This window comes from Lolium rigidum, chromosome 2 (assembly GCF_022539505.1).
Source record: "Lolium rigidum isolate FL_2022 chromosome 2, APGP_CSIRO_Lrig_0.1, whole genome shotgun sequence".
In the NCBI taxonomy this organism is placed as follows: Eukaryota; Viridiplantae; Streptophyta; class Magnoliopsida; order Poales; family Poaceae; genus Lolium; species Lolium rigidum.
In genome coordinates this window covers 66718476-66734320 of record NC_061509.1, presented here as the reverse complement: position 1 = coordinate 66734320, position 15845 = coordinate 66718476, and the positions used below count along the sequence as shown (strand labels likewise).

General features: G+C 45.9%; 1 protein-coding gene across 1 annotated transcript; it reads right to left on the bottom strand.

The window, feature by feature from the left end:
* Positions 1-11331: 11331 nt before the first annotated feature.
* Positions 11332-12958, bottom strand: LOC124686626 (desmethyl-deoxy-podophyllotoxin synthase-like). The gene is made up of 2 exons (XM_047220538.1): positions 12056-12958; positions 11332-11967 (listed from the first exon to the last, which is right to left on the bottom strand). Exons 1-2 carry the CDS (start codon positions 12956-12958, stop codon positions 11332-11334), a joined length of 1539 nt encoding a protein of 512 aa, XP_047076494.1.
* Between the last annotated feature and the right edge of the window lie 2887 nt (positions 12959-15845).

Genomic DNA, 15845 nt, shown 5'->3' with positions numbered 1-15845 from the left:
TACTGCTACCATATTACCACCATCAACCACACGCCCAGCAAGCTATTTTCCGGCGCCATTATTACTTGCTCATATTCATTCATACCACCTGTATTTCACTATCTCTTCGCCGAACTAGTGCACCTATTAGGTGTGTTGGGGACACAAGAGACTTCTTGCTTTGTGGTTGCGGGGTTGCATGAGAGGGATATCTTTGACCTCTTCCTCCCCGAGATCGATAAACCTTGGGTGATCCACTTAAGGGAAACTTGCTCTGTTGTTCTACAAACATCTGCTCTTGGAGGCCCAACACTTGTCTACAAGAATAGAAGCACCCGTAGACATCAAGCACTTTTCCGGCGCCGTTGTCGGGGAGGAAAGGTAAAAGGCTCTCATACTCCGGTCCCGTGTAAAGTACTTTTCACGGCGCCGTTGTGTGTGTGCTCGAAGCTATTTCCTTTAGATCCTGCAATTGCATCTTTTTGTTTCTTGTTTACACTAGTTTGGCATAATGGACAACAATGAGCTTCTTATTCTATTTCCTGATTTAAGACATGGATGGTTTGATGCGAAAATTAAAAAACCTATGGAACATATTAGTATGAACGCTTTGAACACCATTGTTGCTAATGATATGGAAAATTCTAAGCTTGGGGAAGCTGGCTTTGATGAGCATGATATTTTTAGTCCCCCAAGCATTGAGGAGAAAATTTTCTTTGATGATACTTTGCCTCCTATTTATGATGATTATAATGATAGTGGTCTTTTGGTGCCACCTACTATGGAGAGTAAATTTTGTTGTGATTATACTATGCCTCCTACACTTGATGAGAATAATAATGATAGCTACTTTGTTGAATTTGCTCCCACTATAACTAATAAAATTGATTATGCTTATGTGGAGAGTAATAATTTTATGCATGAGACTCATGATAAGAATGCTTTATGTGATAGTTATATTGTTGAGTTTGCTCATGTTGCTACTGAAAGTTATTATGAGAGAGGAAAATATGGTTGTAGAAATTTTCATGTTACTAAAATGCCTCTCTATGTGCTGAAATTTTTGAAGCTACACTTGTTTTATCTTCCTATGCTTGTCACTTTGTTCTTCATGAATTCATTTGTGTACAAGATGCCTCTTCATAGGAAGCATGTTAGACTTAAATGTGTTTTGAATTTGCCTCTTGATGCTCTCTTTTGCTTCAAATACAATCTCTTGCGAGTGCATCATTAAAACTGCTGAGCCCATCTTAATGGCTATAAAGAAAGAACTTCTTGGGAGATAACCCATGTGTTATTTTGCTACAGTAATTTGTTTTATATTTGTGTCTTGGAAGTTGTTTACTACTGTAGCAACCTCTCCTTATCTTAGTTTTGTGTTTTGTTGTGCCAAGTAAAGTCTTTGATAGTAAAGTGAATACTAGATTTGGATTACTGCGCAGAAACAGATTTCTTTGCTGTCACGAATCTGGGTCTAATTCTCTGTAGGTAACTCAGAAAATTATGCCAATTTACGTGAGTGATCCTCGGATATGTACGCAACTTTCATTCAATTTTAGCATTTTCATTTGAGCAAGTCTGGTGCCCTTTTAAAATTCGTCTTTACGGACTGTTCTGTTTTGACAGATTCTGCCTTTTATTTCGCATTGCTTCTTTCGCCGTGTTGGGTGGATTTCTTTGTTCCATTACCTTCCAGTAGCTTTGAGCAATGTCCAGAAATGTTAAGAATGATTGTGTCACCTCTGAACATGTGAGTTTTTGATTATGCACTAACCCTCTAATGAGTTTGTTTCGAGTTTGGTGTGGAGGAAGTTTTCAAGGGTCAAGAGAGGAGGATGATATACTATGATCAAGAAGAGTGAAAAGTCTAAGCTTGGGGATGCCCCGTGGTTCATCCCTGCATGTTTCAAGAAGACTCAAGCATCTAAGCTTGGGGATGCCCAAGGCATCCCCTTCTTCATCGACAAATTATCGAGTTCCTTCTCTTGAAACTATATTTTTATTCGGCCACATCTTATGTACTTTACTTGGAGCGTCCGTTTGTTTTTGTTTTTGTTTTTGTTTGAATAAATGCTTGTGTGGGAGAGACACGCTCCGCTGGTTCATATGAACACATGTGTTCTTCGCTTTATCTTTTAGTGTTCATGGCGAAGGTTAAAACTGCTTCGTTCATTTTTATATGGTTGGAAACGGAAAATGCTACATGTAGTAATTGATAAAATGTCTTGGATAATGTGATACTTGGCAATTGTTGTGCTCATGTTTAAAGCTCTTGCATCATATACTTTCCACCTATTAATGAAGAAATACATAGAGCTTGCTAAAATTTGGTTTGCATATTTGGTCTCTCTAAAGTCTAGATAATTTCTAGTATTGAGTTTTGAACAACAAGGAAGACGGTGTAGAGTCTTATAATGTTTTCAATATGTCTTTTATGTGAGTTTTGCTGCACCGGTTCATCCTTGTGTTTGTTTCAAATAACCTTGCTAGCCTAAACCTTGTATCGAGAGGGAATACTTCTCATGCATCCAAAATCCTCGAGCCAACCATTATGCCATTTGTGTCCACCATACCTACCTACTACATGGTATTTATCCGCCATTCCAAAGTAAATTGCTTGAGTGCTACCTTTAAATTTCCATCATTCGCCTTTACAATATATAGCTCATGGGACAAAATAGCCTAAAAACTATTGTGGTATTGAATATGTACTTATGCACTTTATCTCTTATTAAGTTGCTTGTTGTGCGATAACCATGCTTCTGGGGACGCCATCAACTACTCTTTGTTGAATATCATGTGAGTTGCTATGCATGTCCGTCTTGTCTCGAAGTAAGAGAGATCTACCACCGTAATGGTTGGAGCATGCATATTGTTAGAGAAGAACATTGGGCCGCTAACTAAAGCCATGAATCATGGTGGAAGTTTCAGTTTTGGACATATATCCTCAATCTCATATGAGAATAATAATTGTTGTCACATGCTTATGCATTAAAGAGGAGTCCATTATCTCGTTGTCCATGCTGTCCCGGTATGGATGTCTAAGTTGAGAATAATCAAAAGCGAGAAATCCAAAATGCGAGCTTTCTCCTTAGACCTTTGTACAGAGCGGCATGGAGGTACCCCATTGTGACACTTGGTTAAAACATGTGCATTGCAAAGATCCGGTAGTCCAAGCTAATTAGGACAAGGTGCGGGCACTATTAGTATACTATGCATGAGGCTTGCAACTTGTAAGATATAATTTACATAACTCATATGCTTTATTACTACCGTTGACAAAATTGTTTCATGTTTTCAAAATAAAAGCTCTAGCACAAATATAGCAATCGATGCTTTCCTCTTCGAAGGACCATTCTCTTTACTTTTATGTTGAGTCAGTTCACCTATCTCTCTCCACCTCAAGAAGCAAACACTTGTGTGAACTCGTGCATTGATTCCTACATACTTGCATATTGCACTTGTTATATTACTCTATGTTGACAATTATCCATGAGATATACATGTTATAAGTTGAAAGCAACCGCTGAAACTTAATCTTCCATTATGTTGCTCCAATGTTTTTACTTTAAATTATTGCTTTATGAGTTAACTCTTATGCAAGACTTATTGATGCTTGTCTTGAAGTACTATTCATGAAAAGTCATTGCTTTATGATTCAGTTGTTTACTCATGTCATTACCATTGTTTTGATCGCTGCATTCATTACATATGTTTACAAATAGTATGATCAAGGTTATGATGGCATGTCACTTCAGAAATTATCTTTGTTATCGTTTTACCTGCTCGGGATGAGCAGAACTAAGCTTGGGGATGCGGATACGTCTCCGACGTATCGATAATTTCTTATGTTCCATGCCATATTATTGATGATTTCTACATGTTATATGCACACTTTATGTCATATTCGTGCATTTTCCGGAACTAACCTATTAACAAGATGCCGAAGTGCCGTTCCTGTTTTCGCTGTTTTTGGTTTCAGAAATCCTAGTAACGAAATATTCTCGGAATCGGACGAAATCAAGACCCGGGTTCCTATTTTTCCCGGAACCATCCGGAACACCCGAGAGCCGCCGGAGGAAGCCCCGGGGGCCCCACACCACACCCGGCGCGGCCGGAGGGGGGCCGCGCCGCCCTATGGTGTGGTGGCCCCGAGCCCCCTCCGAGGCTGCCCTTCCGCCTATTTAAAGCCTCCGCCGCGAAAACCCTATTACGAAGGACGAAACCCACAGAAACCTTCCAGAGCCACCGCCATCGCGAAGCCAAGATCTGGGGGACAGGAGTCTCTGTTCCGGCACCCTGCCGGAGCGGGGAAGTGCCCCCGGAAGGCTTCTCCATCGACACCGCTGCCATCTCCACCGCCATCTTCATCACCGCTGCTGCTCCCATGAGGAGGGAGTAGTTCTCATCGAGGCTCGGGGCTGTACCGGTAGCTATGTGGTTCATCTCTCTCCTATGTACTTCAATACAATAATCTCATGAGCTGCCTTACATGATTGAGATTCATATGATGATGCTTGTAATCTAGATGTCGTTATGCTAGTCAAGTGAGTTTTACTTATGTGATCTCCGGAGACTCCTTGTCCCACGTGTGTAAAGGTGACAGTGTGTGCACCGTGTGGGTCTCTTAGGCTATATTTCACAGAATACTTACTCACTGTTATGAATGGCGTAGTGAAGTGCTTATTTATATCTCTTTATGATTGCAATGTGTTTTGTATCACAATTTATCTATGTGCTACTCTAGCAATGTTATTAAAGTAGTTTTATTCCTCCCGCACGGTGTAATGGTGACAAGTGTGTGCATCCGTGTTAGTACTTGGCGTATGCTATGATCATGATCTCTTGTAGATTGTGAAGTTAACTATTGCTATGATAGTATTGATGTGATCTATTCCTCCTACATAGTGTGAAGGTGACAGTAGTGCATGCTTTGTGTTAGTACTTGGTTTAGTCGTGTTGATCTTTCTTGCACTCTAAGGTTATTTAAATATGAACATTGAATTGTGGAGCTTGTTAACTCCGGCATTGAGGGTTCGTGTAATCCTACGCAATGTGTTCATCATCCAACAAGAGTGTAGAGTATGCATTTATCTATTCTGTTATGTGATCAAAGTTGAGAGTGTTCACTAGTGAAAGTCTATTCCCTAGGCCTTGTTCCTAAATACTGCTATCGCTGCTTGTTTACTGTTTTACTGCATTACTACTGCTACCATATTACCACCATCAACCACACGCCAGACAAGCTATTTTACGGCGCCATTATTACTTGCTCATATTCATTCATACCACCCGTATTTCACTATCTCTTCGCCGAACTAGTGCACCTATTAGGTGTGTTGGGGACACAAGAGACTTCTTGCTTTGTGGTTGCAGGGTTGCATGAGAGGGATATCTTTGACCTCTTCCTCCCTGAGATCGATAAACCTTGGGTGATCCACTTAAGGGAAACTTGCTGCTGTTCTACAAACCTCTGCTCTTGGAGGCCCAACACTGTCTACAAGAATAGAAGCACCCGTAGACATCAGTATGCCCAATTGCTGCTTCTGAAAGATGAAACCAAGTCTAGAGCCAGCTCTGCCGAAGCTGACCAGTGACGATGCAGCTGAATGTCCCGGTGGCTTCCAAGGCAAATCAGTGAGCAGCGGTGATGTTAGGAGTTGTTGCAGCTGCCCAAGCTGGGGCACCCAAATTTATCACTCCACATATCCTCAAACTATCTATCTAGCAGGTCGTAGTCTTGTGAGCCACTCAATTATCTTTTGCACCCCCGAGGCGGCGGCGCCGCCCGCCGTCCCCGGGGAGTTCCCCTCCGCTCCGCCCTCCTCCCCTCCCCTACAGGCCCCCCTCCTCCGCCGCCGTCGCCGAGGACGCCGCGGGGCAAAGCCCCTGTGGTGAGGCGGCGGTGACGGCTCGGTCCTCCGGCGGCAGAGCGCAGCGCGGCCTGCGGGAGCGTGTGGGGGCGGCGGCCTACACCCTCCTCCTCCGTCGTCTGAACGCAGCGGGATGGCGGTGGCCGGCGGATCTCCGGCGGCCGGCGGCGGATGTTGGCTGTGGTGTGGTCGGATCTGGGCCGGAGGTTCGGATCGCGATCCATCGCGGCTGCGTCTCGTCAATGGCACGAGGAGGCTTCGCTGGGTCTTCTTCGCGGCTTGAGGACGTCCGGGTCTTCGGCCCGGGCATGGTGGTGGTGGCTGACTTCATCCACCGAAGGCGATCGGCCAGGCTGGCTGTGTTGGATTTTTCATCCCACTTCCAGCGCCGGCAGCGAGACGGGGAGGCATAGTAGCCGGTGAAAACCGAGCCGACTACGGTCATGGCGGGCGATGGCGGCGTCTGCGCCGTTATCTTGTTGAAGGCATCGTGAAGCAACTATCGCTAACCTACTCGTTCCGGCGGCGAGTTGGAGGAGCTTGGAAGCCGGTGATGGTGTCGCCGGTGGAGGGTTGGAGTGGCCAGCCCAGGATGGTCGCCGACGTGGGGGTCCGACCTGAATAAAGGCGGCGGTCCTAGGGCCTCTCTTGCGTGAAGAGGAGGACCTACCGGAGGCCTGGACTCGTGATCTGGCCGGAGTGTTGAGTTCCGGAAGGCTCCACCGATGAATGTAACAGTGCTTTTGCCTGGAGTTTGTTGGATCGGAGGTATTCGGTCGTGCGCACCCATGTTTTTATTCCGACCGATTGGTTCTGGAGGGAGCGGCGCGAAGCTCTTTTTCTTTGATTGACATCAAGTGACTATGGATCCATGATGAAAGCCGGAAGAAGAGAATTTCATGAAGGCCGGAGGGGAGGACTAGCTTAGGGAGGTTCAAGTCTTTGCGATGTTGAGGGACTTGCTTGGTGTTCCGGGCTTCACAGCAGCGGTATGAAAGTGGGGGCGACAACACAGGTGAAGTGCAGAGTCCTACCTTTCAGGGTGAAAACCCAAGGTCTGGCCTTAATTGGTTGTGCCTGGCAATGTCCTTGGTGGAGGCATTTGTTTTGAGAGCGGGGACTAGTGTGTAATTCAGGTGTTGTCTTGGCGGTGGATGTATTGATGTTGTTAGGCACGAGATACTGTAGCGGGACTTTTGTTTCTTAGTTTTCTTTTCTTGTTTTTGGCTGTGTGCATCCGTAGTGCCATTAGGGTGGTGCGTTGTTGCAGAGGCTGGGTGTAATTGGTATCTTCTTGATATTAATATATTCCCTTTATCGAAAAAAAACATATCCTCAAACTACCAAATTTATCACTCCCAAATTCTGTGCACAAACCCTGTTTTTTTTTATCTCATGCTCATGAATAAAGAGTTGTTCTAGAATACAACTCATGAATGAAGATTTGTTTTTGGAATCCATACTGACCTTACCATTCCACAGTAAAACTATTTCAATGTTATGCAATTTTCGTGAGGTTGCTTCTATTTTGTTTTTTTCCTTTAGTTGTCAAGGCGTCTGCATCTTTTGTTTAGCTTTAAATCTACCCATCACTGAAGCATAACTCACCTTTGTTAGTGTTCTTTTTCACAGGAACCTATATCACTCCGTGGCATTTCTTGTTGTTGACGATGGTCGAGAGAGCTGCCAGTACTAGCTTGAGTTGGCATTCTCTGAGGATTGAAGAACATGCAAGAACAAGGTTGTGCCTTGCACTGTGTGAACCTGCCAAAGGTGTGTTGTTGAAGACCTTATTACAATATTAAGAATATATGCCATCCTAGGAAATTCATTGTCTATACACCTATACACACAGGTTACATGATCATATCTAAAAGATTTATTGTCTAAGAGAAGCCTGGTATGCTAGAAACCTCCCTACTGCATTTATTTAATCTCATTGTTTTCTCTTTGCATGTGTTACCTGTGTTATATGTCCACAACATAATCCACATATAAACAGAAAGGGAACCTGCAGTATAAATATTTCTATATTCAATGGTACATTTAAAGTAGAATAGCCAGCATAACATGCAGCAAAATGAGGTTGAGGAGAGGCAGATCCATGAAATGCATCTGGCACCAGCAAGGAAATTTCACATGCTTGTCACACAGTCAGGGCATCTGCCGAAAACGGTAGGCTCGGCTCTGGCAGCCGGGTCCTATGCTGCCGTCGGAGGTGCCCTAACCCCAGACTCCAAAGAACTTGCATCAACAACCTTTATGAGTCTCTTATTCCTGGCGGACACCGAGACCACTGCTTCACTGGACTTGCAGGTGGGGTAATTATACCGAGTAATTTGCTTATATCACCATGGGCTTGTCGAACCAAGTTATATTATAAAGGAGATAGTCTTTGTGCATTTAAGCTACTACTACTTCTAGACTATAACCACGACCAAAAGGAAAAATCCAACTGCAAATATGTCATATACTGTTATATGTGCTATGGTTCTGATGCAAGTTGGGGGCATGAAATTGAATTTCATAGGAAGAAGTGACTTATTAAGTGTAGATATTGGGAGAAAACAAAATCTTGTTTGTAAACTTATAACCCACATTTTTAACCAAAGATCTTTGATAAATAGTTTCACTTCTACAAAATGGAGGAGCAACACATAATTAAAATCACATCCGGCTAGATTGTTAAAAGGAATGTTCTGGATAGTGTTGATATAGATCTATTCTTTCTGATTTTTTTAAGACATGTTATAAGGATTTTTAGATTGTCGAGAACAAATTATATGGTAGACATCTTCATACTTCAGGTTTAGCCGAGAGTGCATGACCATCTTGTGTCCTACGGGTAATTGAGCACCATAAGCATAGTCAAGTTTACATACAATCTTGTGTGCTCGATCTGCTAGAACTGTGGTTACAAAAGTTTCAAAATTGTCGTGAAACTCAAAGTGCAACAGATAAAAACTATTAATTCTACAGTAAATTGCAACAGATAAAATTGTGTTGGATAGTATTGAAACTGTTGTTGTGCTGGCATGTGTTGTCTTTTCCCTTGGAATACAATTTCAGGTGAAACACCATACATAGAACATAATTTTCTTGGTGCATCGTTTTGCTACTGTATCGTCAAGTGTTCTGGTTGTAAATAAAATAATTTTTTTTTTCGAGAGCCAAAGAATTTACTCTAAGAGATGTATTTTTGCGCCAGCTTCTAAGGTCTATGCAAGTTTTTCTTTCTTCATAGTTGCATTAGTTTTTCTTTTGCAGTGGTTGTATTTCTTGCGCCTAAGTATGCCTTTCTCTACTAATTCTACATTATACATTCACCATGATTATTTAGAAAAAAAATTAAACCTCATCAGATGGCATCCCTTCCATATGATTCTTTCAGGTGTCATATGATTAAGGAAAATTTTGCAGGATGTATGATATCTAATAAACTTATTTTGTCAATCAGCTTACCATGTACGATGATGATTTCTTTTTTCCGAATTTTTCCAGGTTGTCAGCCTGACACGAAGAACTAAAAATAACTATAGTTCAGCGGTTTGTGATAAAAAAGTATTTGATGACCCTACAGGCCCTGCCACATCTTTGGATCCCTGCTGCAATTTATCAGACATGTTTTTGGATAATTGAATTTGACTAAGAAAGAAAGGTATTGGGAGAAACATACAAGAAAGATTGGAAGTTGGTCTTGCTACACGTTTGGATCCCATCATATGTTGCAGCAGCAGCTATATGGAGACACTACGAGAGAGTTCAAATTAATGAACTATGTGAGTTCAAATTGTATTCTATATGAAGACATTACTGTACAAAATCTTGCAGCAGCTAGATTTCTCGGGGTAAAAATCAAATGTATGTACTGATATTTTTGTATCTAATATTAGGGAGCTTTATAATGTATTCTGATTGAATCTATGTCAGTTAACACATGCTTTGCGCAAATTCATGTGGGTTTTGGATTGATAATTTTTTTTTTGAAACGAGGCAAAAGCTTTGCCTTTCATTGATATAGGAGAAAAGAGTTGACCCGTTTATGAGGAAAACTGGCAGAAAAATCGTTACAACACGACACCACACGCCAGCCTCGAGGCTGCGCTCCACACGGGTCTACGACCAACCAGGTCGACACCACACCTCAACGCAACAGGCGGAGGCGAAAGACCGGAGACATCGCTCCAAACTACCACGCCGGCCCCAAGGCCGCGCCCCTCCTAGCCGAAGACGAACCCGACTCCGCCGAACCACCAAAACACTCCGCAAGTCCCACTGTCCGGTGGACATCCAAAGCGCGGCCCCAAGAGGCAAAGCGACACAAGAGCGCCGCCCACGCCCGATCCCGCTAAGGATCTAGGGTTTCCCCCGGAGAACACCCGCTTCGACGACGCCTTCAAGAAGGATGCGGCGCCCACAGGCGTCACCGTCGTTGGTCCTGGCCAGCCGCCAAGACAAAGCTTTCGCCTAGCAAAGAGTTCCAAGACCTCGCGCCCGCCCAACAAGGACCGGCACAAACCACCAACTGCAACCACCGCATCGCGACCCCCAGAGAGCCGCCGCACGTACCCCGGTCGCACGACTTCTTGCAGCAACTTCATGACCAGCCCCTAGCCGCCGCCGCGCTGCACAACCTGTAGCCAACGGAGTACCGCCGAAGAGCGCCGTGGGCGCCCCCGGAACGCCACATAGAGGGGGCGCCGACCAACACCGACACGGGGTTCGATGACGAACTACCATATTTTAGGTATAATGGCAGTTGTGCGCTCCAGATTTTTAAACAATTCTGCTATTTGGTTCAAATTTTGAGCGCTACTTGTTGCCTATCTTTGGTTTATCATTCCAACAGTTTCTTGGTTTACAATTGCATGTGCTAAAAAAGCCAATATTACCACCTGCCGTAGAGGAGGAAGATTAGGATTGTACTCATATGCATTTTTTTTTACTTGTGAAAGGGTTGTTGTTTATGTAAATATGAGAGCTTTGCCATCCATTCTTTTTTTGAACAAACTTTGCCATCCATTCTAATAACATAGACTTCTCAAGTACAACCAGAGCGACATGGTTTCTCCTCCTTAAAGAAGGAAATGTTGCACTTTTCAAGATACAAAGTTCAATGAATAATCAAATAGAAAATATTTACTTAACTTTGACGAAAGTGTATTTCAAGGTGTACCTTTAACTGTTGGACAGGAGCAAGTTTAGCTTGCAATTGTTATTTTTCAGATAGACTTAAAATACAAGGCAAACACTCAAATATCTAGATACATATCGATGTAAACTGTATTAATGATTTATGATTAAATTGTGTTAGCTGTTTTAGGAGACGTGCATTGCACGTGCACCCTTACTAGTTGTTTATAAAATCTCAGTCGCCTGTTCCTTATACTGAACGCGATGGCGGAAAGATCGTGGAACAATGCAACACTCAGCAATACACAACCACACATGTCACACGAGGCTGTACATCCTGTACTTATTACTCACTGGGCACCTGGGCACGGGGAACGGCGATCACCAACAAGTCAGACCTCAGGCGCGCGGTGATCCCGGCCGCCTCGGTCATGTCCAACTCCTCACGGACCATGCCCTCCGGCAGATCCCAGTCGAAGTGGAACAGCAGCGCCGCGAGGGCGAGCTCAATGTGCGCCAGACCGAACGCCATGCCGGGGCACATCCTCCTGCCGGCGCCGAACGGCACGAACTCGAAGTCCGTCCCCTTGAAGTCCCTGCCGGCGCTGCCACCTTGCTCCTCGAACCTCTCAGGGACGAACTCCTCCTGCGCATCCCAGTGCGCCGGGTCCCTGCCGATCGCCCACGCGTTGACGAGCACCATCGCGCCCTGGGGCACGTCGAACCCGAGCACCTCGCACGGGATGCGGCATTCGCGAGGCACCAGGAGCGGCGCCGCTGGATGCAGCCGGAGTGTCTCCTTGATGACGAGGCGCATGTAGTGCAGGTTTCTCAGGCTGTCCTCCGTCACCCTGTCGTGGCCGGCGAGCTCTCTGCGGACCTCCTCTTGCGCCCTCCGCATCACCGTCGGGTTACGCATCAGCTCGGCCATCGCCCACTGCAGCATCGTCGACGACGTCTCGCTGCCCGCGACAAACAAGTCCTGCAGTAGAAGCACTCGAGTAAGCAAAGACATACCTTCTGAAAATGCGACGTTGGGCTCGATCTGGTTGATTGTAAAGAGAGCTTACGATGATGACGGTTTTGATGTTCAGGGTTGTGAGCGGGTACTGGGAGCCCATCTCCTTCTGGAGCCTCGGGAGCACGTCAAGCAAGTCCTCGTGTTCCTCACCGGCGGCGGCGGCGGCGGCAGCTATGTTCTCCTGGCGTTCCTTGATGATAGTGTCGACGAAGCCGAGCATGGCGCTGCGGCCGCGCTGGAGCATGCCGGGGACGCGGCTGAGGCGCATCGCGATGCGCGACGAAGGGAAGATGTCCGGCAGGCTCATCCCCGGAACGACCTTCATCCCCTCCTCCAGAATCCTCAGGAACGCGTCGCGGTCAGCGCTACGGCAGCCGATGATGGCGCGCACCGAGGAGTCCGCGACGAACGCCGCGATCCGCGCGGACAGGTTCACTACCGGTCTCGCCTCCGCCTCCGACGCGACGGAGCGGAGGAGGCGGCCGAGCTCGTCCTCGCGGACGGCGCGGAATGACTGGACGCGGCGGGAGCTGAGGATCTCGACGGTGCAGATCTTGCGGAGCTGGCGCCACGCGTCGCCGTAGGGCGCGAAGACGAGGCCCTCGGCGCCCTGGAACACGCGGCGGAGCATGGGCCCGACGGGACGCGTCGCGAAGGCCACGTCGTGGGTCTTCATGATCTCCCGCGCGGCGTCCGGGGAGGAGGCGACCACCACGGGGACCTCGCCGAAGCGGAGCAGCATGAGCGGGCCGTGGCGACGAGCCAGGTCGCGCAGGGCGCGGTGCGGGAGCGCGCCCGCGAGGTGGTGCAGGTGGCCGATCACCGGCAGCGCCCAAGGCGACGGGGGAAGACGGTGGCCGGAGCCGGACCGACGGCGAGAGAATGACAAGTAGACGAGCGGTAATATGACTACTAGGAGGAACACGTAGAACGACGGGAGATCAGCGGCCATGGCCACTGGCTTCGAGCTTGCTTTGCTTAGTGGATGCTTCAAGTGGCGTGTCGTATGAACTGTGATGTGGTCGTGGTGTCGTTTATATATGAAATGGAAACAGGTCTAACGGTTGACTCGTTCCATTCTTGCATAGCACGTTGAGTTTTCGCGGCTGAATTTCATATTCATCGAGGCAGAGGTGGTGTTCTGCTTCTTGTGTGCTTGCTTTGCGGATTGTGTGGCTTGCACTCCACGGCCACACCATAAAGAACCGGTGTATTTGTTGCAAACGCGTCTTAGTGTTTTATTTCGATTTTGTTCACCGCATTCTAGTTTGTTTGCTTTATGCATAATAATACTAATTAATACTCGCTCATGCTTATGTTTATTTAGTTTAGAACATGATAACTTCATACTTTGTATAATTGTATACCCAAGTAGTTTTGTTCAGGATTTCTTTCTTTCTACATGTGCATACTGCAAGATCTAATTGAACACGGCTTGGAGTAATGTCATGTAACATCTTGGTCTTTAATCACATATTTTACCGACGATGCATGCATCCTTTGTATATGCGATTTTTTTACAGAAAGGGACACCCGCCCAACAAATTGTCAAGAAGGACCAGCTTTGAAGTAAATTGCCAAAAAAGACCACCTCTGCGTGGCGGCAGCCCTTCCAGGCGACACGTGGCACCTGCCGCCGTTGGCCATGGCGGCAGGATGACGTGGCGAAGTGTCGCTGTTGGCTGTGGTGGCAGAATGATGTCGATGGTGGGTCATGCCACCGTTGGCTGTGGCGGCAGGATGACGCGGCGACGTGTCGCCGTTGGCTGTGGTGGCAGGATGACGTCGATGGTGGCCATGCCGCCGTTGGCTGTGGCGGCAGGATGACGTGGCGACGTGCCACCGTTGGCTGTGGTGGCAGGATGACGTGGCCGGCAAGGCCCACCTCGCTCTACAGTGGCCGGCTAACGTGCTGCCACACAGGACGGCGGTAGGCCTGCCGCCAGAGCTGATGGCCGCATGTGCCACGTGTCGCCTGGCAGGACCTGCAGCCATGGAAAGGTGGTCCTTTTAGCAATTTCATTCATAGGTGGTCCTTCTTGATAATTCATTGGGGCAGGTGGTCATTGTCAAAATTTCTGTATATGCATGTGGTACATGTATGTTTTCAATCAGAGTCTAATATGCCTAGTGATGCATCTCATTAGAGCATATACAATGGGGTCTTTATTCAAAGAAAACTATACAATTGGATGACGGCAACCTTCCTTTAGGGTGTGTTTGGTTCTGGAATGAGGTGGGATGGACTGGAACCGTTCCACACCCAGACCCAATTCCAGTGTTTGGTTAGGGAGGACGAACGAAACCAACTTGTTCCTCAAAATGAAATATATCTCTTATATTCGGAATTCACCTGTTCCCCCGAATCGGTGGAATGTGGTGGAACGGCTAGCTAACAACACCATCATGTCGTTGTCAAAGGAAAAAAATACGCATCGACCTAGCAAACGAACACTCTCCTTCGTGTCTCATCCAACTGTGGCGGCCAACATGCTAGCAAAAGCGGGTGGCGGCGGCAGGTGCCAGGGACGACAATGATAGGAGCCAGGGTGGTGGCAGCAACAACGGGTGCCAGGCACGATGGTGACTGGAGCCATGGCGGTGGGGCGGGTTCCAGGCGGCGACGACGAAGGGTTACTGGTGTGACAGTAGAGGTAGCTTGGCTCGGCGGTGGCGGGAGCCATGCTCAGGTACGGCGGGTGGCGGCGATGTTGACCCTTTCTTTGATTTGCTCTCACCAATTTTGCTTTTATCCGGTAGATTTTTCTCTCTCTACGATAAGAAGAGCATGTGCGTCCCTTTCTTAGATTTGCTCGTGTGGACTCTGATTTAGGACAAACAATCAGGTTTAATTAGGCCCAATATCATTAATTTTCTTAGCAATATATGAAATTACATTCTACTATCCCATTATCTAACTGAATACAAAATAGAACCATTCCGTTGTAACTATTTATCCCAACCAAACACGAGAATGAAATTGTTCCATTACACTTGAATGAAACCATTCCATTCCACTTTATCCCAAAACCAAACACACCCTTAGACATGCCATGTTGGATTTTTTGCTTTGCCGGGGAGAGAATGAATAAAGAGAAGGGTATCTTCCCTTAGGACATCTCCAATGGTAGAGAAGGCATGCCTTCGCTTATCCCTCTATGTCATCTAGAGAAAGCAACAGATATACATTGTGCAATGTATTATCTTTTATTCCCATCTCTAGAAATTAACAATAATTAATTTATTTATTATAGTGAGAAATTAATTCACTAAGGGAAGACAGATGGTACCGCATAAATAGTCTTCTCTTATTTTCTATGGGATCATCCCTTAGTTAAGACTTTCTCTTCCTTATTTCTCTCTCCTCCAACTAAGTAAAAAATCCTAAGTGACATCTCTAAGAAAATATTGACGTCACCCCATTGTACATGCCCTTAGCTAAAAAATGATCTCTTACGAAATAAGAAAATGTTTTTTTCTTCAATGTACCATATGTCTTCTCTTAGAAACATAATTTCCTACTAAAATTTAATTGGTTATCATTAATTGCTAGGATGGCAATAAAGGATAATGCATTGTATGATTCAGATCTTTTATCTTCTCTAGATGATGTGGAGGCCTAAGGATCCACATTCTCTACATTGTGCAGGCTTTTAGATAATGGTAATTATATTACACGCCTAAGCATGCAGTGCCATTCCCCCATAAATGATGTGATAAGGGGTGGCCCGATCTTCTCAGTAAGCACGGTGGTGATGATGATCACGGGATGAACACAACGGAGATATCACGATGATGAAGTGGATGATAACTTGTATGACGCAATGAAGTCTCTCGAT

Excerpts from the sequence above, each read along its gene's own strand:
- LOC124686626 (XM_047220538.1), bottom strand. The coding sequence starts at position 12,958 with ATGGCCGCTGATCTCCCGTCGTTCTACGTGTTCCTCCTAGTAGTCATA. Across the intron at positions 11,968-12,055 it reads ACATCAAAACCGTCATCATC|GACTTGTTTGTCGCGGGCAG; the intron begins GTAAGCTCTCTT and ends CTTCTACTGCAG.